We start from the raw sequence: 27893 nt of genomic DNA, 5'->3' as shown, positions 1-27893 counted from the left end.
TATCATAGAATGTTCTATTGGCCAGCGTGGCTCCGGAAGCTCACTCACTAAGGACAGAAATCCCCGGGGAAAATCGGCGGGACAGCACAGCACTGTGGGCTGCAGTGAGCTCATCAGCGAAACGGAGGTGACAAGGCAAAGATTACCAGAGATGCCTGGAGGATGCTTAGCCTAGTTCCTGGCGTGGGGGGGGAGGGTGCTGCTCGCAGGTGCCCTGTGCTGTCCCTGCTGTACGACCAACCGTAAGAACCTGTTGACGTACTCATCCTCCTGAGCAGGCCGCTAGCTCCTTCCCAGCCCCGCCACAGTGTCTGGCATATAGTAAGTGTTCAGTAAATGGCATCTATGATTAGAACGATCACTATTACTATGATTGCGATGACAAAGGCAGAAGAGGGCACTCAGCCCACAGGGTGGGTCTCCTAAGCCCAGGGCTGGCTCATCCTCAGGGTACAGCTGGAGTAAGCAGGAGGGGCTCATGGAATAGGTGTGGAAGCAGACAGCCCCTGCTTTAGTTTCCAGAAACTCCAGCTTGCCCCGGAAAAGAACTCAGCTGGGTGGGCAAGGTGGCTTGAGAGTCACCGAACTACACAGGGTGTGGGGGTAATGCAGAGGGAAGTCAGAAGTGAGGATGCTGCCGGGACCACCAGAGCGTGGCTGCATTTGGAGTCTCCTTAATCTTTACTGGAGAGACTCTCAGGGGTCAGAGTCTGTAGGAGACAGAGTAGATTTGGGGAGGGCACGCAGCAGGGCACTGCCCCTCCCCCAGGTGGCCTTGAGTCCAGGGCAGCCCAGCCTGGCCATTAGGAGCCTTCTCTGGCCCTTCAGGATTCCAGACGCTCAGAGCAGCCATTCACTGACGCCCACTGCTGTGAAGCCAGCCCCTCCCTGCCCCAGAGCCCAGCCCAGCTGGGGATGTAGCTGCTGGGACAGGTCGGGAGAGGCCTGGGCCCTCGGCCTGGGAACTATGGCCTGGAGGCTGAGTGGAGGCCTGTGAGGGGATCAGAGGGAAGAGGCCCCTGAGCTGGTCACAGTGGCCATCTGGGCACAGAGGAGGGCTTCTCAGGCTGAGGAGCACTGGATTTATCTTGTCCTTTGATCAAGGTAGGTGGGTATTTATGCGTGTGTGTGTGGAGGAGGGAGAGGGTGGGATAGGACCAAGGGCTACGTGATGGGAGTACAGGCTCAGTGAAGGGCTGGGGACCTGGTGACATGGGAAAAAATGGTAAATCATATCGAGTCCAGAGTGTGTACCAGCTGGCCATGTGGGGGCCTCAGAGCCCACCTCGGAGAGTGGCTTGTTGACACAGACCGCCAGCCAGAGTCCTTGGCCCCCACCTTTCCCCACCTCCAGGTGCTCTCTTTTACCCCTGTGCTGACAGCCTTCTCTCGCTCCATACCCAGCTGCAGAGTTTCAGCAGTGTCCCTGCCTCTCTCCTTGTCTCCACTTCTGACCTCCTCTGACCCCTCTGTCACACTGCATGGCAGTGGCTATCCCCACGCATATCTGACCGGGTCATCTTCCAGGACCAAGCATCGCTGTGGCCTGGCCTGGGCCTTGCTGCACCTGTGGCCTTAGGCCGCGCTGTCTCCCCCTTTCCCATACAGCATAGGAATCCCACGGTCCATTTTCAGGAAGATGCCACACCCTAACCTTCAGGCAGCCTCTGGTCCAGTCTTCCTCCTCGGAGGCCAAACCCTGAGCTAAGGCTTCCTCCAACACCCACCTCCAGCTTCATCCTGCCTGCTTCACTGCCTGGCATTGCTGGGGATGGCAGGTTCCCCAGGGGCGGGGACTGTGGCTTGTTCACTTTACAAGCTTCCTCCTGCACGCACCTATTATTTCACTAGGGCCCCTCTTTGGCTCTAGCTAATTCTGGCTTCAGCAGCAAGCCAGCCTGAGGCTCTTTCCTGATTCTGGGCAGAAGCCACAGAGGCAGACCCTGTTCCCAAGCCAAACTGGTCATCCCTCAACCTCCCTCCTGGATGCCTGAACTCCTATTTTGGGTACTTTGGGTGGAAACCCAGAGCCTGCTGGCCCCTCCTGGAAAAGACAGAGGCAGACAGGCTTCCGATAACAGCTGCCCTCCTGCAGGGTCTCAGAACAGACCCCCTCAGACCTGACAGTGCCTTTTTTTTTTTTTTTTTAAGTAGGCTTCATCCTTAATGTGGGGCTCAAACTCACAATCCTGAAATCAAGAGTTGCATGCTCTACAGACTGAGCCAGCCAGGCGCCCCTGACTTCTAGGGATTTGTATTTTTGATAACTAGTAAAAAACTCAAGCCACTGAAGGTCCCATAATTTTCTATCTGATATATTACAAGTTTTCTTTTATATATATATACACATATATACATATTTTTAAAATTTTATTTATTTATTTATGAGAGACACACAGAGAGAGGCAGAGACGTAGGGAGAGGGAGAAGCAGGCTCCCTTCGAGGAGCCTGATGTGAGACTTGATCCTGGGACTCCGGGATCAAACCATGAGCCAAAAGCAGATGCTTAACCACTGAAATATCTAGGTGTCCCGCAAATATATTTCTTGTAATATATTTTCTCATTGTTAAAAAAATTGTATTTAGAAATTAAGCTTTATGTATATATATATGTAGCAATGTTTTCCATTTCAATTATAAAGTGAACAATTTTTAAAACTATCTCATACCTTAGTGCCTGTGTAATATTAAAATGATAAATCATGCTTTCAACAATTACTCCCTAACATTTCATAGGATTTAAACATTTTGCATTTTATTTGTTTATTTTTTTTATTTTATTTTTTTAAAATTTTTTTTAAATTTTTATTTATTTATGATAGTTACAGAGAGAGAGAGGGGCAGAGACACAGGCAGAGGGAGAAGCAGGCTCCATGCACCGGGAGCCCAATGTGGGATTCGATCCCGGGTCTCCAGGATCGCGCCCTGGGCCAAAGGCAGGCACCAAACCGCTGCGCCACCCAGGGATCCCCACTTTGCATTTTAAAATAATGTCTTATTTTATAAGACCCTGGCAAACACTGACAACTAAAAATGAATTTGCTACTTAGCAAGGAAGTTTTCATGCTCTTTATTAACTAGGAATCAAAGAAATGTAAGCTGAGCGCCTCACCCCTGCTTGGCCCCTTCTCTCTGTTCATTGCCTCAGGGGAAGACGGAAGACCTGGATGGATCACAACTTTGAGATGCAGCAGCATGGAGCCCCCAGCCCTGGCACCTCCCTTTCCCACAGCCACCTGCTGGGGCGCCCTGCCCGCCCCTCAAAGCTCTCCGGAGGCATGTCTCCCCTCATCCCTGTCCTCAGGAAAACCATCTCTCTGGATACCTTTACTCAAAGCCATATCCCACAGGCTTCCAGCCGACCAGGCCTGGGAGCCAGGGCCCGGAGTGTGCCTCCGCAGGAGACGGTGCCCCGGAAGCTCAGCTCCATCTCCTTAACACTCCGTCAGAACAGCCAGGCATGGCCCCTGGGTCCTCTGCCTTCTCATTGGGAAGAACCGCCCACCGTGGGCAGGGAGGCTGCCACCCATGGGGGAGGGAGGCTGCCCACCCCAGGCTCACGACTAGGCTCTACGACCTTAGTGTCAGGGGGCAGAGTCCACTCTGAGGGCCCAGGGAACCCAGGTCTGGCCAAACCCAGCAGGATGCCCATAGTGGAGAAGCCACTGGTGAGTTCCTACCTGTCCCTACCATTTCAATCCCGGTTAGCCCAGAAATCACCAGGCCCCGCAGGGCCAGGCTCAGTAGGTCAGAAGCATCCTGTCCCAGTGACTGCCCATGTGACTACCAGAGCTTCTCCAGGAAGAGGCAAGCCCCGGGCTAGGGGTATCCCAAGACCCCGGCTGCATCTCCAAAGGGGCACCTCTACCATGGGTCCTGCGATGGCCATGGATTTGGCTACTCTGGACACAACCAGGTTAGGCACAGCCAGACGTTTAACCACAGTGGTCACCAACAGACCTGACTTGACTATCAATCCAGCTACCCCAAGCACATCCAGACTGGATACAAGCACAGAATTCCCTGCTCTGGATCCCAAGCCCGGCATGGCCGTGGACCTTGCTGCAGCAGGTCCAGCCAAGCTGGGCATGGTCATGGACTTGGTAGACCCAGACAAGCTGGTTAAAGTCATAGCTACGGCAGGTGCAGCCAAGTCAGATACAACCACAGGGGGTATGGCCATGGATTTGGTGGTACCAGCCCCAGCCAAGCTGGACACAGCCAGGACAGACACAGCCATGGCTTTGGCTAGAGCAAATACAGCCAGGCTGGACATAACGGCAGACTCTTTTGCTTCGGACACAAGCAAGCTGGGCGCAGTGATGGGGGAGACCATGCTGGACAGAGTCATTAACCTGACTGTATCAGCCACCTACCCGCTGATGCCAAGCAGAAGCACAAACCCAGCCCTGGACCATGCTACTGCAGATGCTGCCACAGACCGGTCCATAAAGCCCGTCATGCTGAACCTAGCCAGAGAAAGCAAAGGTAAATGTGAAGAGCTTGGCTGGGGATGTACTGGGCTGCTGTGGGGGATGGGGGGTTGGCGTGTATTGGCCTGGAGATAAATAGGTTAGGAAAAGGAGATAGGACTGTAAGGTCAGAGTTGAATGTGCCAGGTGGGGAGGTGGGGAATGAGACCCAGGGGCAGAACACAGGGGATCCACCCTGAGCTGGGTCCCAACCTGCCAGCCAGAGGTGAGGTTGAGGGAAGTCACCAGAAGGAAAGTTTACAGGGGTGACTTGTGGAGGAGCAATTATGCTGAGTCCTTCCTTTAGCATCCTCCCTGGGTGGTTCTTTGATCCCTGAAGAGCTGGGGTAATCAGGTGATCTACAGGTGAGTCTAGGTTTAAAGAGCAAACCACCTGCATGAAACAGACAGGCCCATCAATAAGTGGTGATTTGTCCAACAGCCATCACTACAGTGCCCTCTAGATGGGTGTAGTGACCTCACCTGAGACCTTCTAAATGATGCACATTCAGCCTTCCAGGAAAGTATCTATTGCTTGAAAGGTGCCTAACTTGCTCTTCCTTAGTTCCCTACCCCCAGCCCTTTAGTCCTGAAAAGTGAGTTGGAGAGTTGTATGTATGGAAGACTGACACAGAAGACTGACCTATAAATAGGTCAATATAAGGGTTAGAAGTTCCTTTGGTCTCTAAGGGGATGTGGCATGCCTAAAGTCACATAGCTGGTTGGTGGCAGCAAGCTAATGCAAATCCAGACCTTGGAATTTGGCTTTGGGCCGTCTCCTTCCCAACGTTGCAAAGGCTCAGATTCTGGAGCCGGCAGATGCTTGGAAAGCATACCGTCTGTCCAATCAATGCTCTCACCTGGTCTTTGGGTAGCCAGGCCCTTCTCATGGTACCCTGAACACTCAGTCTGGGGGAGCTCACTCAGACTCTGGTCTTTACTCCTCCTTCTGGAAACTCAGCTCTCCCTCCATCCTCAGCCCTGCCTGCTCTCCTGAAATGCAGATGAGGACAGTCAGTGGCCTGCTGGACCCCTCTACTCTTTCCTTCCTGAAAGGGCTCTGCCCTCTTTGATGGTGCTCTCTCGGCTTGTAGGCATGGCCACAAGAAACCTGGGTTTCTTCCTTTTCTCCATCTTTTGCTCTCTTTCATCCCGACCTATTTTCAACTTTGTTGATCTACCTTCTCAGTACTTGGCTGTTTCCTCCTCTCCCACCCTCTGCCCCTGCATGCCACAGTCCCTGCCCCCTCTCCCGAGGGGGGGGGGCTCTCTGTCCTCCATGCAGCTGCTGCAGGGACTCACATACTTGATGGTGACACTTTCTGCTAATGGCCATTAGTGACTCACCACCGACATCCCTCAAAGTCCAGCTCCTTGGCCTGGCTTTCAAGGCTTTGATTTTCTCCAGCCTCTAGCTCTGTATTTCTATCTGCATTTTTCTCAGCTGTGGCTGAGTACCCTATGCACACCCCAGCCTCCTGCATTAGGACAGTCCAACTGTCCCCCCCACCAGGCCTACAGTGGTCATCCTCATTCCCCTGAGCCCTGGGCCTGGCAAAGCCCATTAATGTTTACTGAATGCACGAACGTTTTGTCTGATGGGTAAATCGAGGCTGGGGCAAATTCCTGACCAGCTCAAGGTCATAGAGCTCATCATCCAGAAGCGGGGCCCAGAACCGGGGCCCCTGACTCAGGGCTCCGCGTACGCCCGCGCCTGGGCAGAAGCGCGCCGGGCCCGCGCAACATCCCCGCCACCGCGTGACTCGCGCGCGCACCGCCGCTCGCTGCTGCCACGGGTCCCCGGCGCCCCGGCCCCGACCCAGCCTGGAGGGTAAGAGGCCGGGAGCGGGATGGAGACTGGGGTGCGGGCACCTCCCCCGGCCCGGCATCCGGAGCTGCAGGCACAGCGCCCCCGCGCGCCTCCCGGGCCGCCTGCAGCCGGGACCCGGTTCCCGCTCCCGCGTGCGGGCGGGCGGAGAGCGGGTGCGGGCGCGGGCGCCGTGGGAGGGGGAGGGGCTCTCGGCGGGGCCGGCAGGCGCGCGGGTCACGTGGTGCCGGTGGCAGCGGCGGCGGCGGCGGCATCTGTGCGCACGGGCAGGGGCAGCGGCGCCGAGCGAGCCGAGGCGAGGTCCCGGGCGGGCGCGGCGGCGCGGGGCGCAGGGGCGGCGCGGCCGGGCCGCGGGCCGGGCGGGTGGGCGGAGAGCGCGGAGGGGCGAGGCCCGGCTGCAGGGGCCGCTCTGCCCAGGGGGAGCCCGCGCCCCGCTCAGCCGTGCAGCCCCGCGCCCTGAGCATCTCCCCGGAGGAACGGAGACAAAGGAGGATTCATGTCCAAAGGTAGGGCGGCTGGTCGGGCCACGGGCGCCCGCTGGGAGGAGGCTGCGGCCCCGAAAAGCCCGGCTGGAGGTGGTAGCAGAGGGAGGGTTGCCGCGCCGAGAAGCCCACGCGCGGTGACACGCACGGACACACGCACACACCCCAAGGTGTACATGCCCCGAGAAATGCACGCACGGGATCGCGGGGAGTTCCGGAGGCCCACGGACGTACAAGCAGGGACCCAGATGCGCACAGAAAGCCCCACGCCAGAGCACACCAAGACACGCACACACATGCACACCACGCACAGGTATCAGGGCCACCTACAGCCAGATGAGAGACCTGTGCGCTGACACATAGGCCCCTTCCCCCACACACAGGCGCTCCCAGAGACAGGCACCAGCTGGTGGTCTCCAAGGGAACTCACTGGCCTCCAGAGAACTGGGATGGGGGAAGGGGTGTCCCAGGGCCTTTGCAGCTGTGAACGGGAAAGGACCAAGGTATCTTCTGTGATTCTGTTTTCTGAGAGGGGGCGGGGGGGGGGGTTGCTGGAGCTGCGGTGGTCTGGAATTGCCTCTGCCGGTGGGGGGTGGGGTCTTGAAGGCTGCTAGGGCTGAAAGCAGGGGAAGATCTCCAGCTCTGGAACGGAGGAAGACACCCCTCTCGCCCCCACCCCCCACTGGACCAAGGAGGCAGGTGCTTTTCTGGAAATATCCCCTCCCCCTGATGCCACCTTCCCAAAAGGGGTGGGGTCCCTGGGCCAGACAAAGACAAAGCCATTTATTTGCCTGTAAAAGAAAGCATCAGGGTCCTTGCTTGGCATGGGGAGGAGGGTGCTGTTTCTGTGGGGGACTCAGCCAGAGCTGAGTCAGGTGGACAGTGCTTCTCCCTGGAGCATTGATGGGGCAGGTGGCCCCTGGCAGGGGGTGCTGCTGACAGATTCCCCCTCCTTTCCAGAAACCCTGGGAGAGCTAGGAGCTTGGGAGGACCCCAAGGACCATCTAGGAAGGATGGCACTTGAACTATATTCTGCTGTGACCTTCATCTTTAGCTCTTTCCACCCTTGGGGAACCCCCTCTCATTCCCTGTTGCAGGGGCAGGAGAAGGTGTCTCTTAACAGAGTCTACTCTCTTGACTGTGGCCTACACAGGAGCCATTTGCTGGCTGGGGGTCAGCTGCTCTGAAAAGGGAGCAGCCTGTGAAGGAGAAAAAGGTGGTGGTTCTAAAGTGACATCTGCCTCCCTGCGAGGCATCCATCCATTCATCCATCCATCCATTCATTGCTGAGTGCCTGTGTTCTGCTAGAGATCAATGAGACGTGGCCCCTTCCCTGAAGAAGGGTGGGCATATGGTCAGTGCCAGGTGGTTTTATGTCCATTCTTTTGTATAACCTTCACGGCAACCCAGCAAGGTAGGTACTGTGCCCATTTTCTTTAGGAGAAAACTGAGGCTTACAAGGGTCTTCCAGCTGGGAGTTAATCCTGGGCCAGCTGCCCATCTAGGGGTGGCATGGTAGGACGAGGGACGCTGTCTGGGCAGGGGATGGAGCTACAGAATTCCACTCCAGAGTAGCGTTGTCCTGTGCCCTGGGTACTGTGAACTTGCCAGGGATCTTCACACAGTGGACCTTTGGGGGCAAGGACTTTGTTTGGGTCCAGAAGTATCTTTGGCGTTAAGTCTAGGGTTGGCTGGAGTAGGCTCCCATTTGGCAGCATATGAAATATCCTGGAAGGAATGGAGTGAAGGAATGAACATGATGAGTACAAGGTACTCGGGGGGCCCAGGAAGCACAGAAGAGGGGCACTCATATCAAGTAGGGAAACGGAGGTTTTTCTAGAGGTAGTCCTTGAGTTGAATGGTGAAGAAGGAGTAGGTGTCCAGGGGTGGGGTGGGCAAGAGTTGTCCAGCCGAAGTTGTGACATAGTGACCCTCTGCACATTTGCAGTACTTGTGGCTGATGAGTGGTGGTTGTTAGCATGTGGCTGGCATGTAATTGGCATATGGCTGGGAGCAGTAACTTGCCAGCAGGTGCTCCATGCAGTGTGGGCATGGGTGCTAGTAGGTTCTTGCCGGTCCTAAAAGTTACCCAGGGAATCTGGTAGGCAGCCCCCTTCTCGCAACCAGGGTCTGTTTTTTGGGAATGTTCTTTTCGGAGGCTGCCATTGACGGGCTAGAGCTGAGCAGGCCATAGTGAGGGCACACACTTTACAAGGATACCAACAAAATCTCCCGAAAATAAGATTCACTTTCCAAGTCTGTAAGATAGGATAAGACACCCCCCCACCATGGATCTATCTCACAACACAGATTAGTGAGAACAGGTGAGCTTGGCTGCAGAGGCATGAGGGAAGTGGCCTGGGCCAGCCCCAGCTGTGGCAGCAGCTGGGCAAGGAAAATGGGGCACGGCCCCCAGTGCAGGTGTGCTGAGTGGGGCCTGGGAGCCACGTGCAGAGAGTGGAGGAGCAGGTCAGGCTGTGAGTGTCAGCTGCTCCAGGGCTGAGCCAATCTTGCTGCCGCCTGGAGCCGCCTGGCTGGCAACAGCTTCCTGGGAAGCAGGAGGGAGCCACGCCAGGCCCTGGGGAGGTCCCGAGGCTTTGTCAGATTTGGCTGTGCCTGGGAGTGACAAGGAAAGAACAGTTTCCCATTGGGAGAGAGAGTCTTGCCAGGACTGGTGGCAGGACCAGGTGGTGGGGGGGACAAGAACAGACTCCTGGCTGAGTCTGGGGGTGGGGGAGGGAGGCACTCCTGTCCCCTCCCCCTCTTGCCCATCTGCTGCTCCATCAGTTCTCCCTGTGAGCCTGAGACTCTGCAGGAACCACAGGATTCCAGAATGGCAGCGCTGGAAGGGGTGCTCAAGAGAGCATGGGGTCCAATAACTATGCTGTGTGATTAGCCTTGCTTTCACACGGCCCACTTTATTTCCCCTCCTGATGAGCTGGTGAGCTTGAAATGGGCACAGGGCAAGAGGGCCTAGAAGTGTGAGGGGTATGCTGGGTGTTTCTAGGCGTTCATAGCTCATGTAATGCTTACCACAGCCTTGATCGTGATCCTCTCCAGTTTATGAAGAAGCAGGCTTGTAGGAGGGAGATGATTTGCCCAACCCCACACATCTGGCAAGTAGCAGGGCCATGCCCCTTCTACTTCACATACACCCATTTTATGGATGGGAAAAAAAGAGTTGCTCTTCTACATTGAAACCTGCTCTGGGGGACCTTGGCCCCATGAGGAATTTCTCTTGTATGTGAACATACCTGTGATCTGCTAGACCCAGACGGATGTTGGCCTTTCCCTACTAGAAAGGGCTCTGTCCTCAGCCTCCCCTTTCTTTTGCCACCCACCATCCCAAGAACACACTATGTCATCTTTGACAAGTGGCTGCCCCAACCTGGCTGCGTCTCATCCCCTTCCCACTGGTCAAAAGGAGAGACTTATTCCTCCTACAGATTTAGAACTATGGCTAGGATGGTGTCTAGGGATCCTCAGGGCATAGACACTCCTACTTTGCAGTGGTGCTCATGGAACAGAGGGGACACTGAGGCTTGGGGCAGGAGTTGAGGCTCCCGCCGTGTGAGGGGATAGCTCTAAAAGACAAAGAAATTGAGGTCAGTGACAGTCAATAGATGTTAGGTCCAGTATCCTAAAGGTCTTAGCCCTGTATTTGAGGAGGCAGGACTCAGGTTAGATTAACCCCTGATAACTCTTAGACCAGTGGTTCTCCACTAGCATTATACTGCCTCCAGGGGACATTTGGCATGGTCTAGAGGTATTTTCGGTTGTCACAACTGGCCTCTAGTAGAGGTCAGGAGTGCTACTGAACATCCTATAGTGCACAGGACACCCCCTCCCCCAGTAATTATCCAGACCCAAATGTCAACAGGGCCAATGTGGAGAAGTCCCTGGATTAGACACACAGACATGCTTTGGAGCAGCAAGTGCACCAGAAAGTGCTCCAGCAGCTGGTGAAGCTGGGCCCTGATCCTGATCTGGCATCTGACTTGCTCTGTGTCTTGCGGAAGCCCTCCCACCTCAGGCCTCAGTCTTTCCATCGGTAAAATGAGGGACCCATACTGGATGACACCTGAGGTCCCTTCCAGTCCCAACTCTCTGTGATTCTGTGTCAAGAGCATAACATGGTGGCTTCCATGTGACTCCAGTTTTCCCTCCAGCCCACCTCCCCACCTTGGCTTTGCAGGGCTCCCAGAGGCCAGGACGGACGCAGCCATGTCAGAGCTGGTGCCTGAGCCCAGGCCTAAGCCGGCAGTGCCCATGAAACCCGTCAGCATCAACTCAAACCTGCTGGGCTACATTGGCATCGACACCATCATCGAGCAGATGCGCAAGAAGACCATGAAGACTGGTTTCGACTTCAACATCATGGTGGTCGGTATGGAAGGCCATGGGGTCCCTGGAGGCCATGGTGGCAGGCAGCCCTGAGGATCCTGTTTCTTTTCCTAGGATGGGTCTCAGCCCTGATTTCCCTAGGATGAGCTCTTTCCAAAAGGAAAGATTTTGCTATGTGGTTCACAAAAGCCTGACTCTTTTCCCTTTAAGAAGAGCTGCTCCAGGGCTGGGAGCTTTGGGTGGATGGTCAGTCTGGCCCCATCCCCAGTGGGTGGACACACACAGCCTCTTAGCTGTGCTCAGCCAGGTTCCAGGTGTGTCAGCCTGGCCCCATCCCCAGTGAGTGGACACATGCAGTCTCTTAGCTGTGCTCAGCCAGGTTCCAGGTGTGTGGCGTAGAGAAATCATCAGTGTTCTTCCCCATCAGTATCAGATGGAGGCTGGTCTTACATCTGATCTTCTGTATGCTTTAAAGCTTAAAGAGAATTTGCAGGACATGGATCTGTCACTAAGTAGTGTCACCAGGTCAAAGGAAAGGAAGGGACCTTTGCCTGATACTACTGAGATATTCACTCAGTTGCTGAAACGGAGACCTGGGTGTCATCTTTCTTTCTTCCTTATCCCTTAATCCAATCAACCATCAAGACCTGTCCGTTTTCCCTTGTAAATCTCTCTTAAATCTATCCCCTTCTTTCCATCTCTACTGTGACCACTCTCAGCTGAGCTAGGTCCCCCACCTGGATTGCCATAGCCACCTGACTCAGTGCTGCTCAAAGAGAAGGAGCTGGCTGGCATTTAAATCATCTAGAAAGTCTTGCTATAAAAACATCAGCTGAACTAAACAGTGTATTTAGTGTTATGGTCAATGTACTCCCTGGTGCAAATTTCTTAGGAACGGGTAGCAAACGGTTCATGGACCATGGATGGCCCTGGGCCACACTTTGAGTGGCATTGATCCTCCTGGTCCTCCATCTTCTTTCTGCTTCAAACCATTGTTTACCAGCCACTGAATAATTTTTCCAACCTGCAGAACTCATCAGGTCATCCATCCCACTTACGATCCTTCAATAGGTTTAAGGGCTTAACCCCGAGCCTGGCCTGGTGCTATCTCTCCACTCACCTCTCACCACTAACCACGTAGCATTACCCCTCGGTGGTAAGGAACAGTTCTTCTGGACTCTGTGTGCTCTTTCCTGCCTCTTGAGCCTTCCTAGAAGTCCTCCTTGATTCCAGAGAGAGCTGGATTATGTTCCCTTCAGTTTGCTGCTGTGATACCCTGTGGTTGGCAACATATTGTATGTAACTCTACCTGCTTGTGTTTGTTCTTCCTCACACTAAATGGCTTCTTGAGAGTAAATAGGATGTCTTATTTACTTCTCCACCTCCAATTCTAGCACAGCGCTTGGCACTCAAGAGTGCTTAGTGAGCAAAGGACCTTAGAAAATATCCAGATAAGGAATGGCAAGTATAAGGCACCTGGGCTACTTCTCTCCCCAGCAGGGCCATGGGGACAGATGTTGCTGATCGGTCATGGCTCACACTCAGAACTGAGCCCACTGGTGGCCTTTTTAACCTATTGGTCTAGGTGACTACTACTGATAGATCAGTTGGCATGAGAAATGCACCTTACTGGCTCTCCCTGGTCTCATCCAGTTCCCTCCCTTGCTGCCATGTTGTCAGTAAAGAAACTAGAGTAGCAAACATGGCTTGTCCAAGGTGTTCAGGGAAACAGCACAGTTGGGATTGGAACCTTAGACTTTTGTACCACATTCTGCCTTCAGCTGGGTCCTTTTCCTAATATATCACAGGAACATTCTAGACTGGCACTTCTGACTTTACTGTGCATGTGATTCATCTGCAAGTCCTGTGAAAGTGCAGATTCTGACTCATAGGGCTGAGGCGGGGCCTGGGAGCTTGCATTTCCTACAAGGGTCTGGGTGATGCTGGTGCCATTGAGGAATCGTAGGGCCTGCTTGTGTGATCTTGTGGCTGTAAAAATTTGAGAGGCACTGTTTGGACTGGTGATTTCTTTTCTTTTCTTTTCTTTTCTTTTCTTTTCTTTTCTTTTCTTTCTTTCTTTCTTTTCAATATTTAAAAAATATATTTTATTTATTTATTATTTATTTATTTATTTATTTATTTATTTATTTATTTATTTATTTATTTGAGAGAGTGAGCCAGAGAGAGAGCATGAGTGGAAGGGAAGGGCAGGGGCAGAAGTAGACTCCCCACTAAGCAGGGAACCCAATGCAGGGCTCGATCCCAGGAATGGTGAGCTTAGCTGAAGGTTGATGTCTAAACAAACAACTGAGCCACCCAGGCACCCCTGGACTGGTAGTTTTCTTTCTTTCTTTTTTTTCCATTGAGGCATTTTATTAAAATTTTTTTTTAATTTTTTTTATTTATGATAGTCACAGAGAGAGAGAAAGAGAGGCAGAGACATAGGCAGAGGGAGAAGCAGGCTCCATGCACCGGGAGCCCGACGTGGGATTCAATCCCGGGTCTCCAGGATCGCGCCCTGGGCCAAAGGCAGGCGCTAAACTGCTGCGCCACCCAGGGATCCCTTTTTTTAAAAAAATTAATTAAAATTTATTTATTTATGATAGTCACAGAGAGAGACGCAGAGACATAGGCAGAGGGAGAAGCAGTCATTGAGGCATTTTATTTGCATGTATGAATTACATCCCTAGAAAAAGAATCCCAGGATTTTCCCTCCTGTGTGTTTTTGCCTTGCTTCTTTGTGGTCCATAAGGCCCGCTGAGGTGGTCAGTACAGTGAAACCAAACTGGCGTGATGGGAGCAGGTTATTTTGCCATTTTTCTAGATCTTTCAGTTGTACATCAAATCTGGGGCTGATTGCTCTACACTTGTTTAACCTGCCTATGAGGTTCACAATAATTTTCCCAGCTCTGTGATCATTGATGATTTCAAATTCACCAATGTAACCATGCTTCATCATCACAGTGAGAAATCGGACGATGACTTTGGAGCATGGCCTAATAAGAACCTGGCGTTTGCCTCTCTTTTCAGCATTGTTAATGCTCTTGAGAGCATCTGCCAGGACGTTCATGCTCACCATTGTGGCGGCTCAGAGAGGTGGTGGAAAGAGGATGGGAGGGGCGAGTGCATGGAGTTAGGGACTGGTGGCTTTCAAACACCTTTTAGTTGTAGAACTCCTCCTTGGAATGAAATCTGTAGATTCTGTAGACCTGTGTAAAGCAGGTCAAAATGGGGCACCTGGCTGGCTCAGTTGGTAGACCATGCAACTCTTGATCTCCAGGTCCTGAGTTCAAGCCCCATGTTGGGCATGGAGCCTACTTAAATAAATAAAAATAAAAATAAAAATAAAATAAAATAAAATAAAATAATAAAATAAAATAAAATAAAATACAAAATAAGGCAACCCTGGTGGCTCAGTGGTTTAGCGTCACCTTCAGCCCAGGGTGTGATCCTGGAGATCCCGGATTGAGTCCCATGTTGGGCTCCCTGCATGGAGCCTGCTTCTCCCTCTGCTTGTGCCTCTGCCTCTCTCTCTCTCTGTGCTTTTCATGATTAAATAAATAAAATCTTAAAAAAATAAATAAAAATACAGTGTGGTACAAAAAAAAAGGCAAGTGCAAAGGGAGCCCTCGTGAGGGAAGTGGAGGTGAGGGACTGGCCCCTGCCTACTTGGCTGTCTCCTCCTCTCTCAGTGGATTTATCTGCGTAAAGTACTAACTGCTACATTAGAATAAAGAGTGGATACTGAGCCAGGGGGTTCCTTGGGTTCAAGTCCCTGGTCTTGAATTTATGTGACCTTGTGTATATTTTCTGTTCAGTAGTGGTTAATCTCTCTAGGACCACTTCAGCTGGAGATCAAGAGAGCTCTGCTCTGGGATTCCCAGGGCTGTGGGATTCAAAGGCAAATTTGGCTCCCAGATGTGAAAGGAGGTATGCAGTATCGGAGGGCAAAGTAATTCTGTCATTAGATTTAGCATTATTAAAGACTCAAAGCAGGGTGCCTGGGTGGCTCAGTGGTTGAGAGTCTGCCTTTGGCTCAGGTTGTGATCCTGGAGTCCTGAGATCGAGTTCCACATCAGGCTCCCCACAGGGGGCCTGCTCCTCCCTCTGCCTGTGTCTGCCTCTCTCTGTCTCTTGTGAATACATAGATATATTAAAAAAATAAAGATTCAAAGCTTAAGTCCAGCAGAAACAAAAGAAAAAATTGCTACACTAGACAAATGCAGAGAACATGGAACCCAGCTGACGTTTCCCCAAGCCCCTCCCTGGACCAGGGAACCATGACCACCTGCCTGCTTTCCCACTCAGTCCTCAGCACCCATGAGTGGTGAGGTGGGGGTGTGGCCTGGATCCAGGTTCTAGAATTCTGTAAGCATGTGGGAGAGATGGCAGGCCCAGGAGGTGGACACGGGTCTTCCCCACCGTGTCATCCTCCTCCTGTCTTGCGGCAGGTCAGAGTGGACTGGGCAAGTCAACGCTGGTCAACACACTCTTCAAATCCCAGGTGAGCCGCAAGGCCTCCAGCTGGAACCGGGAGGAGAAGATTCCCAAGACTGTTGAGATCAAGGCTATTGGGCACGGTGAGGACCGGGCAGGGACCCCTGTGGCCACTGCTCAGAAGGCTCTCTGCCGGAAAGGGAGAGGTGGGGGCACCTGGGTGGCTCAGTGGTCCTGGGATCAAGTCTCATATCAGGCTCCCCACAGGGAGCCTGCTTCTCCCTCTGCCTGTGTTCCTGCCTCTCTCTCCGTGTCTCTCATGAGTAAATAAGTAAAAATCTTTAAAAAGAGAGAGAAGGAGAGATGGGCCTCCTGGGGAATGAGACAAATGAAAAGTGATCTCAAGATCAAGGAGAATGGGGGCCTAAACTGTGTAGAGCAACGCCTTGGTCTAGAAGAGAGAGGCAGGGGGTTAGAAACAGGGCTTGAGCTGGGTGATAGAGCAAGGGCGGGACTCAGGCAGAAAGAAGCAGGGAAGGCACACCAGGTGTGGGGAACAGCATGAACAGAGATGCTGAGGTGGGAAGGCCCCAAACTCCACGTTTCCAATAACTGGTCCTGAGGAAGGAAGGAGCCTGGGGCTCCCTGGCTGGTAGGCAGCAGGGTAGCCGGCCTCACCTGGACGAGTGACCTCCCCGTGTCTTTTCTGTTCACCCCCTCATCCCCCACAGTGATAGAGGAAGGTGGAGTCAAAATGAAGCTGACCGTCATCGATACCCCGGGCTTCGGAGACCAGATCAACAATGAAAACTGGTATATGTCTGCCTGTGAGATTTCGGCCGTGAAGACGCTGAACACGGTGCAGATTCATTCATGTTGAGAACCATCTGTGCCCTTCATGCTGAGGGTTTAAGTGGAAAGGCTCGAACTAAAAGATGAGAGATGGAGGCCTTGTAGGGAGGCCAGGGAAGAGGGCTGGTACAGAGAGAATTTTGGCTGTGGGAGTGCCTGGAGGTGGCAGCAGCGCAGGGTGGACAGAACGAGGGGAGCTGTGGCATGAATCCCGGCTGACCTGAAGGCTGTGGCCGAGCGTGGCCTGTGGGCAGTGTCATAAGCCTGGATGAAGAGAGAATGGAGGGGAATGCCACGAGGGGAGAGCCTCTGGGAATTCACAGAGCAAAGAGCCAGTCAGCATCCCTCCAAGGATGTAGATGGAAAGTTCCAGGCAGAGGTTTGCTCCCAGATAGGGATGCAACACAGGATGTTCCTGTGTGAGGGAGCTGGGGTCTGCCGCACAGAGGCAGGGCTGCCAAACAACACAACTTAGAACAATCTTAGAAAAGTGATTGGTTGTCCTCCCCTCTGGTTATGTGCACACTCCTTGAAGGAGAAAGGTGATGATGGCATCGACAACAGTCATGATAATGAGTTGTTGCCACGTTGAATGCTTTCTCTATGCCATTACTATGTTAAGAACTGTACATCTGTTCTTTGTAACCCTTACGGGAATCCCTCTAGGCACCCCTTGGTACTGCCATTTTAAAGTCCTCAGAGAGGAGCAAAGACTTCCTCAGAGCATCCTAGCTAATAAGGAATGGAGGTGGGGAAAGAATGTGCTGCTTTCTGGAATGGGGCAGGGTTCCACAGGTTCATCTGGCCCAGAGGACTAGGTCCCCATGGGAGTTCTGGCCTTGCTAACAAGGAAAGCCACCTATGGGGGCCTGAGAGAGAATGGTCAACAGGCCTTTCTCTCTAGGACATCCATCTGCTTGCTTCCCACCCCGCAGCTGGGAGCCCATTGAGAAGTACATCAATGAACAGTATGAGAAGTTCCTGAAGGAGGAGGTCAACATTGCCAGGAAGAAACGCATCCCTGACACTCGTGTCCACTGCTGCCTCTACTTCATCTCCCCCACGGGACACTCGTATGTACCAGTCCCACCCCCCATGGCTGCACCTCCCTCTGGTTTGTGTCCTCTGTGTCCATTCTGTGGTGGATAACCAATCCCTGGATTCAGCTGGGGCCCCAGATGGGCCCCGATGTGGTCAGGGCCCTGTGATCCCCCAGACCTTCTCCAAAAAAGTCTGACTCTCTTACCAGGAGAGTAAAGCTGAACAGCACCAGCCCCCATGCTGCTTGCTGGTGTTCTAGCACAACTGTGCCAGCAGAGAGGAGTCGATATGTGAGCACAGAGGGTTCCTCGTCTATTCAGGAGATAGCTGCTTTGCACTGCTGGGGTGGGGGGTGGGCAGCGCAGCATGTCTGGAGATGAAGCCTGGCAATAGGCAATAAGCAGGGTGTGCTGGGAAGTCCAGTTGTGAGTGGCAACGGGGCTGCATGATAGGGAGTGCCAGCATGGGATAGGAGATCCAGGTGGGCAAGCAGGCAACCTTCCATAACTTACTGCTAAGCCTAACTGTTGGACCAGAGTTCAGTCCTTGAAAGGATGGCCCCTGATTTTGGAGGAACCAGATACTCAGCAAGTATTCAAGGGTGGGGTCCAGGAACTCAATAAAAATATTAGCTGTATTCCTCCCTAGAATGTGGACCCAAGGTCAGAGCAAGTCAGCAGATAGCCTGACTTAACAAATCACTCGGACTGTGAACTAGAGCCAGATTGGGGTCCCAGAGCCTTGGGGGAGCTGGCCAAGTCCCCTAGCTAGGCCCCTCCAGGACTAAGTGTGGGTTTGGAGAAGGCCCATCAAAAAGCGCTGTCCTGGGGCATCTGGCTAACTCAGTCCATGGACCATGTGACTCTTGACCAGGGGGTCGTGAGTTCAAGCCCCACATTGGACATGGAGATGACTTTTAAAAAAAAGTGCTGTGCCATCGGGAGAATAAGATACATGAGTAACCATGACAGAGGACATAAAGGGGCATAAAGGCAGAGACAACAGTCCACAGTTTTTCCCAGGAGAAAAAGATCACCATGTTAGGAACGCTATCCTGAAGGAGCAGTTAGATCAGGGCTGCAGGAGAGACAGGATCTGGAGGGAAGGGGAGATGGTGGTTCTGAATCGGGGCAGAGAATCAGAGCCTGTTCTGAAGGCGGAGAGTGTCGGAGAGGAGAGGGAGCAGCCTCTTGGCCTCAGCCAGCCTCCTCTGCCCTGTTCTCCTGTCCTAAGTGTGGCCCTGGAAGTGGTGGCAGTGGCTGAGTTGGGGGGAGGGCAAGGTGGCTCTGACACCCCACCTTCTCTGGGCCCCAGCTTGCGACCTCTCGATCTGGAGTTCATGAAGCACCTCAGCAAAGTTGTGAACATCATCCCTGTCATTGCTAAGGCTGACACCATGACCCTGGAGGAAAAGTCTGAATTCAAGCAAAGGGTGAGAAGGCCCCTCCTCCTTTTCCTGTCCCCACCCTTCCCTTCCCCTCCGCTGGTTCAAGCCATGTCCTATCCTGGATTATTACATTCCTCCCTTTCCCACCCAGCTCCTACTTAACCACTAAAGAGGCTGCTGATGGTGTCTGGACCAAAGGTGAAGAGAGGTTAGCAGCCTCAGGCTGCCTTCTTCTCACCCTCCAAACCTACTGGTGGAGACCACTGAATACATAAATCACCATGCACGTGAGAAAGGCGCTCCTTGATGTTAGCTTGCTTGCTGGGCTAGACTAATAAATCACTTGCCCACTAGTTTTTATTAGTGTTTGCTATAAGCTCCACCCTGTGCTGAATGCCTGGGGATAGAAGTGGGGGCATGTGAGTGAAGTATAAAGACATTTGCTGCCTTCCAGAAACTTACAATCAGGTAGACCACTGGGGAGTTTCTGGATGGCTTCCTGGAGGAGGTGAGACTTAGGTCGAGCTTTGAGAGAGGCCAGACTGATGGGCTTGGGGTTGGGAGCCTCACCTCTTTTCCTTGCACACAGGAATACTATACATAGCAGCATGAGCACTGAACTATATGGAATCCAAACTCAGCTGTGCTGCTGGTCTAAATTCTAATCTTCTGGACCCTGAGATGAGCAAGCTGCAGCGCCAAACAATTCCTCGTCTCAGGCAGTGCTGTAGTAGTGACCAGGACTTACATTTATTAGGATCATCCTGCTGGTCAGAGCCTCGGAGTTCAGAGATGATTGGGTTCTCAAAGGCTGCATTCCTCCCTCTGACTTCAGCACCACCCATCCATCCATTATCCTGACGCTTGTCTACCTTGCTTCTCTTCCTTGCCCCTAGGTTCGAAAGGAGCTTGAAGTAAATGGCATTGAGTTCTACCCCCAGAAGGAATTTGATGAGGATTTGGAGGACAAGACGGAGAATGACAAAATCCGGGTGGGTGCTGGGGCTCTGTTTATCTATCGCACAAAGGCCCCCCTTGGGAGCAGTGGGATATGGATCATGCATTCCTTCCGTCTTGCCACCTGCTATTTCCCTTTTGAACTCTCTGCCCACCCCTTGCCTGACCCAGACCAGAAGTGACATGGGAGAGCATGAGGAGTAGGACCCTGGCCAGGACTGTGACCCTGCACCCAGAAAGCCAAGGCCATCCCCAGACCACTCAAAAGCCTCTTCTTCCCCCACAGAGCCTGGAAAAACCAGGGTATGGTTGATGGAAGGGCGTGGGCAGGAAGAGCATCGGGCTGGGGTCCAAGGTGTCTATGCTCTAGTCAGAGCTCTGCTTCAGTTTCCCCTCTATAAAGTGCAGAGATCAGGCTAGGTGAGTGGCTTATAGGCTTTCTCTGCCCCCCGCCCCCCGGTGCCCTGAGGAACCCTTTAAAAAAATTAAACGTCAGACAGAACTCTTATATATAAAACATGAAAACAGAGCTGCTCTGGCTCAGTGACACTGTCTTCTCAGCTGTCCCTGGGGTGTCTCTGGGGAATCTTAAGGCTTCGTGTGATTCCCAACTTCTACAATTCTAGGGTTTTACATCAGGATCCTGAGTTCCAGCCTGGAACCACTAGTGACCACTGCAACCTGGGACAAATCATTTACTTCTTTTGGTCTTGGGGTCTCCTCCTCTGTGGATAATCTATCAGAAGCCCCTTATTTGATGTATTTGAGACAGGTAGTCGGTCAGTTAATTGAAAAAAAATCCATTGCACTGATGATGTTTAAAAAAATGAGGCATACAAACCTTCAATGTTTTTAAGGAAATATTTCACTAAATTATTAAGTTAAAACACATACATCACATTCATTAAGCATTCTTTTCATATAGAGACAAGGCCTCCTCTTTGAGGATAAGTCTGGTCTTAAGGCAAGAACAACTCAGTTTTCTCAAGTCTTTCTGAAACACTCAACTTGATTTTCAGAGAAACAATTGTGTATGGTCATACATCCTCAGCTTAAATAATAATTTATTCAATAATGAGTACATGTCAGGCAGATAGATTTGGAAACAAACAGCTGGCTCTTGGTGAACATACAACCCATCTGGGGGAGCAGAGGTGCCTCTGTACATCAAAAGGTGTCCTCCGAGCTCTGAGAGGTCAGTGGATGTGGGTCTCTGCCTGTAGGTTTAATGGGAGGAACGTAAAGCATCTGTTATTTGGCTGTCACCTGGGTGAGTATCACTGAAGAGCACTCTTTCTATCCCAGCTAGCTCACAGAGTTGTTCCAAATCAAACCGAATGTGTAGAAAGTACGAAGTGTTTCCCTGTTGAAGGAATGCTGACTTACTGAGGTTAAGCAGCCAGGCAGGGGTGCGATCAGGGCTGGACCCAGGATGTCAGACTCCTTTTTAAGAGACAAGAGCCTTGGCCTTGACATCAGTGGGATCACTGAATGAGCATCAGAAGTGTGCAGTTCAAGGCTAGAGGCCCAGGACCGTTTGTTCATCATCCTGTCCTTGGGGACCCAGATGGTAGGGGGCTGATGGGCACCTGTGTGTGGTTTGTCAGCAGGAGAGCATGCCTTTCGCCGTGGTGGGAAGCGACAAGGAGTACCAAGTGAATGGCAAGCGGGTCCTTGGCAGAAAAACTCCCTGGGGGATCATTGAAGGTAATTCAGTGCATTTCTTGAAGAACTGGCTGCTGCTGGTCGATTATGCTTACTTACTAAGCATCTATAATTCAGGGCACTGTCCTGGCACGTCAGATACAGAACAAATGCCAGGCAGATCCTGCTGTCAGGACCTTACAGTCTGAGAAGATGAGTCTCAGAGGCAGGAAGCAGTGAAAGGCCCCTGACTGGCAGGCACTGACTCCTATGTCAAAGGAGGGGAGAAAACATGGGAAAAACTAGAGAAAAGTTTCTTATGCAAAAGGGGATGTAATCTGACAAACCGCTGGAGGGTGGTTCAGATGTGGCCGTATTTTTCCATTCTGTTATGGAGGGGTGTGACCTTGAGAAGGTCAATGATGATGCTGAAAAGGTTTCAGAGATTTGCTTCAGTGATCTCTTTCAAAATGATAACCCTCCGCAGGGAATCAGGGTCGGCGTGGCTGTCCTCAGAACATTAGCCCCTAACAGCCTTGGGTCTCAGACGGGTGAAAGGTCTTGCCCAAGATCCCATGACTTGTTAGTGGTTGAAACGGGGATTTCAGAACCAGATTTCAGTCCCACAGCTGAATTGATTTCAATTCCCAAACCAAGTCCATCCTGTTGTATGACATTGTTTCTCATTTGCCTATGACCCTGTGTTGAGATTTTTTTTAATGGCATTTTCTCATCTGCCTTGAATTGGAATCATTTATGAGTATATCTGTCCTGTCCATTAGATTGTGGGACTACAGTGTTCATGTCTTAATCCCCTTCTGCTCCCACAACGCTTGGCAAGTGATTTGCAGATAGTAGGTACTCAATCTGTATTGAATTTAATCACGTAGGGCATGATCTTTTTGAGATGGCTCGATTGTCACATTTTTGTGTGTTACTATCTCCCAATCAGATTATAAACTCCTCAAGAATAGGAATTGTGTCTTAGGCTTTGGGACAGTTTTTAGACTCCCTGTGTATTATTAGTTTTCTTTCCTATAAAATGGGAAATACAGTCGTCCCTATTAGCTATTATTTCAGAGTCTAGAATAATATTGTGCCATGCACAGAAGTGCCAAGATGAGCAAACCTCTGGAAGGCTTACAATAAATAACCTGTGGCTCTCTCCTCATTGCCTCCATGATCTGAACAGAAGTGCACATTAGTGTTGGGTGTTGCTGGGTGTTGCTACATTAGTGAAATGACCAGCTGTTCTGTTTTGTTTTGTTCGCAGTGGAAAACCTCAACCACTGTGAGTTTGCCTTGCTTCGAGACTTTGTCATCAGGTGAGATGCACCCCTTCCTTCAGATGGCAGGTTTATTTATTTAGGGTCTGGAGGCCCACTGTTCAGATCTACTTCCTCCATCTCCAGGTTTCTCTGACAGAGTTCTCCAGGTTCCATCATGAAGCAAAAGGGGGCTGATGAAGTATTCTTGGCTGTCTGGCATGGGTCCCAGTTGTTGAGTCCAGGGCATGGGAGTGCTGTTTTATGCTCAGATGTGAGTCAGCCTCTTCCTCCTTCTACTTCTAATCATATTGCTCTCTCTTCTCACCCTTTGCCCTCAGGACTCACCTCCAGGACCTCAAGGAAGTGACACACAACATCCACTATGAGACCTACAGGGCCAAGAGGCTCAATGACAATGGAGGCCTCCCTCCGGTGAGCGTGGACACAGAGGAAAGCCACGACAGTAACCCCTGATGATCCTTTCTCTGTATCATCACACATACCCACTTTTCCACACACACATCCCAATACCACCACCTTCTATCTCTCTACTCTGTCCCACAGGCCTGTCTGCTATTTATGGAGTTTGTCTACAGTGCGTGTGTGTATGCATGTGTGTGCGAGAGGGAGAGAGTTTGTATGTGTGTACACACGCATGCATGCGTGTGTGTGTGTATGTATGTACCTGCGCAGGGGTGAGGTATTTTCACTGCCCTCCCTGGAAAGTCCCTTGTAAGTTTGGTTCCTCCATGGCTGTCCATTATGTGTCTCCTTTCCTTGTGTCCCAGAACAAAGCCATGTGCCTCACTCAAGAGGTCTAGGGGAGGTTTCATTGAAAAATGATGGGGAGCAGGTGAGCCACAGGTAACTCTTTCTTATCTCTGAACTGCCCACAAACGGGGACTGCAGAGACTCTGAGGGCAGCTTTGGAGCTTGGACCTGGTCGAGGGGTGGGATGGGGGGTGGCCTCCCAGAGTAAGACTAGGACTTCCCTGGGAGAGAGGAAAGGTCAAGGGAGAGCAGAGTAGGCCGGAGCTGGGCTCCTGCGGAAAGAATTAGTGCCCAGAAGCGGAGAAGAGAGCTCCACACTTCAGTGTGTGTGTTGTCACCACTGTCCAAAACCCACCACCTGTCACCATCTGTCCTGGTTGCCGACTGCTGCTTTTCTGCAGACGCCTCGCCTCACTCACCTCTGCTCCTTCTCCCCCCTTCCCTCATTCCTGCATTCCTGCCCCCTCTCTGACTTCTTTCACTTGCTTTGAGTCTAATCCACTTTAGCTACATTTCTATACTTAGGATTTATGCCCAGGCTACTTTCAAACAGGACTTCAGGCCACCTTAAAATAAAATCACAGCCAAAACACATGACAGTACGAATTGGGATTATGAAAGAAATTAGACCCACAGATAGGGAGCGAGAAAGAAAGTTTCCATGGTGGACCAGTGTGGGCCCAGGCAAAGGAGGAAACAGAATGAGTTACTCAGTTCCCAGTATCTGGTTCCAGGAGCACACATGCTGCTCAAGTGAGACCACCTTTCTTTGGCCATTAAGTTCTAGAAGAATGAAGTCTAAAGAAGTATCAAGAGCAATACACAATCTTCGCCTTTCTCAGTGATTTGGCTTCAGAGGCACATTTTAGACAACACCTCACTTTTCTCTGTTGGGATTCTTTCTCCTGAACAATCTGGCTTCTCTACTGCTTGCTTCTCATATGTGCTTGACCCCCTCTGGACTTCTCTTTGCTTTCACTGTGCATGTGTCTGTCTGTCAGTCTTTCTCTGCTTTTCCCTGACTCTCCCTCCTGACTCTTGTAGACATTCTTAACGATACCCACAATCATACAGTCAGCCTCTTCTTGCCATTCCCTTCTGCCCTGTATTTATTAATGCACATATTTCCCCCGTTGGTTTTATAAACAAGTTATTCTTTCTCCTTTAGTCTGTAAGGTGGCTGAAATTTGGGGCTAGGGAAATAATTTAGCCTTAGGTAAGGGAAAACACCAACTGCTACAGTTTACAAAAACCTCCTACAACCTCCTGTTCCATCTCCTGGCCCAGCCTGCCATGTATTACTGGTCCACTACATATCCCAGCATTTATAGTCTCTTATCACTCAGGTGCTAGGAAAACACATAGACTTCAGACCAAGAGTTGGTGGACCAGAAGAAAGAGGTGGGTGACCCCAAAACCAGTGACCCAAAAACCTATGGTCTCAGTCTTTCTTGGAGGCTCTTTACCAATCCGATATATATTCTCCCTCACGCACAAAGTTCTTCCTCAGTAAGCACTTGTCAGGATAGAACAGCAGCAGGGTGAAAGCCCAGAGGTTGCTACATTTCAGCAGAAGAGGGATCCCTGGTGTATACAGTGGGCAGTCGTGTATGCAGACGTGGGACCAATCACCTAGGACTAGCAGGGAGGTCTGGCAGGGGTGGTGGGCAGTGGAAAGGTAGAGTAGAGAATGATGCTTGGCACCCTTAAACCTTGATGTCAGCCTCCCTGGAGAAGCTGTTTTATGTGTCTGCTGCCAGCTGCTGGTCTCCACACCCTCAACCGTTCTCAACCCCCTCCTGCAGGGAGAAGGCCTCCTGGGCACTGTCCTTCCACCTGTGCCAGCCACCCCCTGCCCCACTGCTGAATGAAGGCCATTTCAAGCGCTGCTTCTCCCTCCATCCCTCCCAGCTGTTATTGCTGCAGGGCCATGCCCTTTTTAGAGCTGTGCTATTCCAGCCCCCCTCAGCTCTCAGCAGGTTGGAGGGGCCAGCTGCCTCTTTAGGACAGTTGCTTCCTCCATTTTTCCAAACCACCCCCCTCCTCCCAGTGGAATGGAGTTCTCGCCAGCACTGCCCTCCTCCATCGTCTGTGTCAGCCGGCCCCGGCCCATCCGTAGGGTGAAAGAACTCATCAGGAGCTCCTTCTGCCCTTGCAAACCCATACCAGCTACTTGTAACCATCTCCAAGGGGAAAGGCATTGCTCCCTGTCCATTCATCTGCATGAGCTACTCTTGGCTTCCTTCAAGGGTCAAGAAAGCAACTTTTCTGCTTGTCAGATTTGTTGATGTCAGCTGTGTGAGCCCCAGTGTGGGACAAGGGTGTCTCCTACATTGCTTAAAGCTTATTTATAATGATGGGTCACTACAGATGTTGGGGAGCAAGGGAGCAAAGTCACTTAAAAAAAATCACCACTTGTGGCTGGCCCAGAGTGCAGTTTAACACCCTCTCCTCCCCATAATGCAGCCACTTAGAAAGAGTGGTTTTCCTGAAGAGACATTTCTGGAATTGACTTTCTTGTCCTCAATATTCAAAAAACAACTAAACACAGATAAAAACTCCAGATCCCCATGGGGTGTGAACTCTAGGAAGAAATTAAGCACCCTTCTGCCCACTTAGCAATAAGAGGGATCTCTTCCCACCTACCCTGACTAATCCTACCCCCACCTCCACCCTGTTAATGTGAGTAATGAATTAGCCTGGCCACAGTTGGTCACTGTAGGCTAGTGGAAAATATCCAGTGGAGGGCAAAGCCCCCCATCAGATGCATGAATGTTTGCGAATGTTGGCTGCCACTGCCCCACATACTGTGTCTTTATGGGATCCCCCCCCCCCCCCACCCCGCCATCCACCTGGACACTACTTTTTCAAAGGCTGGTGACTTGTGGGCCATTCATCTACAACAAAGTCCTGATGGAGCAAGAGGCCCAAGCCTAGGGGATGCAAGAACGACCCATTTCTTAAATGTTACCAGTCCCAGCCAACCTTTGGGTAACATTATGGTTAAATTTCCCAATTGAAAACAAGCCAACAGACACTCAAATTGGTTGTGTAAATGTTGCTAGACTTTATGTGTTGTACAACTAAACATTGCTGTTTGAACAATAACTGCCTGGCCCGTGTCTCATTTGTGCTCCTCACTCCTTGGCCAAATTAGCCATTACATCATGGGTGGGGGGGTGAGACAGGGACCATCTTAGTAAGAAGTAGCCACTGAAATTATAGATGGAAAACATTTTGTGAGATATTTGTTTTCAGTTGGCTTGAGGTTGGACTTCAGTCATTATTCCATGGGGTTAGTATTCAGAATGAGTGATGGAGCTATCATGCTAGACATTGAGGGATGCTATGCTCTGCACGGCCTGTCTCCTTCAATGAAAACAAGGTTTATTTTCATTTAATTTCCTAGCTTTTCCCTCCTTTCTCCAGAAGGCATAAAACCCAACTCTGTGGATGGAGTGGGCCTATTTTGCCTAGAGACTTGCCTATGGCATAGTGAATATTTTAAGAGTTAAGAATTTAAATTTAAAGCACTAGCTTGTCTCTTTTCTCTTTCAAACTTAAACTTCTGCTCTTTGAGGTTCCTAATCTCTTCTGTAGCCAGCAAATAACACCACTTTCTCTCTTTCTGAATTTGAATGTAATGACCATAAGCGGTTGTGTTTGGGACCTCAGTTTTCAGTAGGGTGAATGGAAGGTATTGAAGAATGGTGAGGGGATCCCTGGGTGGCTCAGCGGTTTAGCGCCTGCCTTTGGCCCAGGGCGCGATCCTGGAGTCCCAGGATCGAGTCCCACGTCGGGCTCCTGGCATGGAGCCTGCTTCTCCCTTCTCCTGTGTCTCTGCCTCTCTCTCTCTGTCTATGGTAAATAAATAAATAAATCTTAGAAAAAAAAAAAAAAAGAATGGTGAAGAGTCACTCAGGTAAAATGATGTGGACCAGAGCCAGAGTGGCAATGCCACACCAAGATAGAGGGATGTGGTAAGATTTAAGCGATAGTTTTGCAAACTTAAAATATCACAGCTAAGAGAAAACAGTTTTTTTAAAATTTTTATTTATTTATGATGGTCACAGAGAGAGAGAGAGGCAGAGACACAGGCAGAGGGAGAAGCAGGCTCCATGCACCGGGAGCCCGACGTGGGATTCGATCCCGGGTCTCCAGGATCGCGCCCTGGGCCAAAGGCAGGCGCCAAACCGCTGCGCCACCCAGGGACCCCAAGAAAACAGTTTTTTAGTCCTATTCTTTCATATAGATGTGGAAACTGAAGTCCAGAGAGCATAGTTAGTTGTCTTGCCCAAAGTTGCACACTTAGTTTACCAGTGCAAGACGAGGACTCTATCTCAATGCTTGCTCTACCGCTTCACATCATTCCTATTGTGTTTCATTTGTTCCAATAGTCTTGTATCAAA

At 51.3% G+C, this 27893-nt stretch overlaps 2 protein-coding genes across 8 annotated transcripts; one reads left to right on the top strand and one right to left on the bottom strand.

The window, feature by feature from the left end:
- Positions 1 to 14: 14 nt before the first annotated feature.
- SEPTIN3 (septin 3) lies at positions 15 to 26592 on the top strand. Of its 7 annotated transcripts, XM_025458159.2 has the most exons (13): positions 23 to 321; positions 829 to 1104; positions 3150 to 4489; positions 10979 to 11170; positions 15579 to 15707; positions 16296 to 16377; positions 17352 to 17489; positions 18772 to 18889; positions 19741 to 19836; positions 21409 to 21508; positions 22719 to 22770; positions 23052 to 23145; positions 25290 to 26592. In XM_025458159.2, exons 3-13 carry the CDS (start codon positions 3169 to 3171, stop codon positions 25353 to 25355), a joined length of 2388 nt encoding a protein of 795 aa, XP_025313944.1. In that variant the 5' UTR covers positions 23 to 321; positions 829 to 1104; positions 3150 to 3168; the 3' UTR covers positions 25356 to 26592. The 7 variants fall into 7 exon arrangements, 6 of the variants coding, with proteins under 6 accessions (XP_025313954.1, XP_025313944.1, XP_025313935.1 ...); XM_025458169.3 differs by lacking the exon at positions 829 to 1104 and having other exon boundaries at positions 22 to 321; positions 21412 to 21508; XM_025458150.2 differs by lacking the exon at positions 829 to 1104.
- LOC112666793 (40S ribosomal protein S15a-like) lies at positions 13801 to 14217 on the bottom strand. Its single transcript, XM_035695886.2, has one exon. It carries the CDS (start codon positions 14204 to 14206, stop codon positions 13814 to 13816), a length of 393 nt encoding a protein of 130 aa, XP_035551779.1. The 5' UTR covers positions 14207 to 14217; the 3' UTR covers positions 13801 to 13813.
- Positions 26593 to 27893: the final 1301 nt, after the last annotated feature.

This window comes from Canis lupus, chromosome 10, assembly GCF_003254725.2.
Source record: "Canis lupus dingo isolate Sandy chromosome 10, ASM325472v2, whole genome shotgun sequence".
In the NCBI taxonomy this organism is placed as follows: Eukaryota; Metazoa; Chordata; class Mammalia; order Carnivora; family Canidae; genus Canis; species Canis lupus.
Note: the sequence above shows the minus strand (reverse complement) of the source record. Positions and strands in the feature narration are given on the sequence as shown.

Coding starts and splice junctions, on each gene's coding strand:
- LOC112666793 (XM_035695886.2), bottom strand. CDS start 14,206: ATGGTGAGCATGAACGTCCTGGCAGATGCTCTCAAGAGCATTAACAAT.
- SEPTIN3 (XM_025458150.2), top strand. CDS start 3,169: ATGGATCACAACTTTGAGATGCAGCAGCATGGAGCCCCCAGCCCTGGC. Junction 15,708..16,295: donor GATCAAGGCTATTGGGCACG/GTGAGGACCGGG, acceptor CATCCCCCACAG/TGATAGAGGAAGGTGGAGTC. Junction 23,146..25,289: donor ACAATGGAGGCCTCCCTCCG/GTGAGCGTGGAC, acceptor CCCCTCCTGCAG/GGAGAAGGCCTCCTGGGCAC.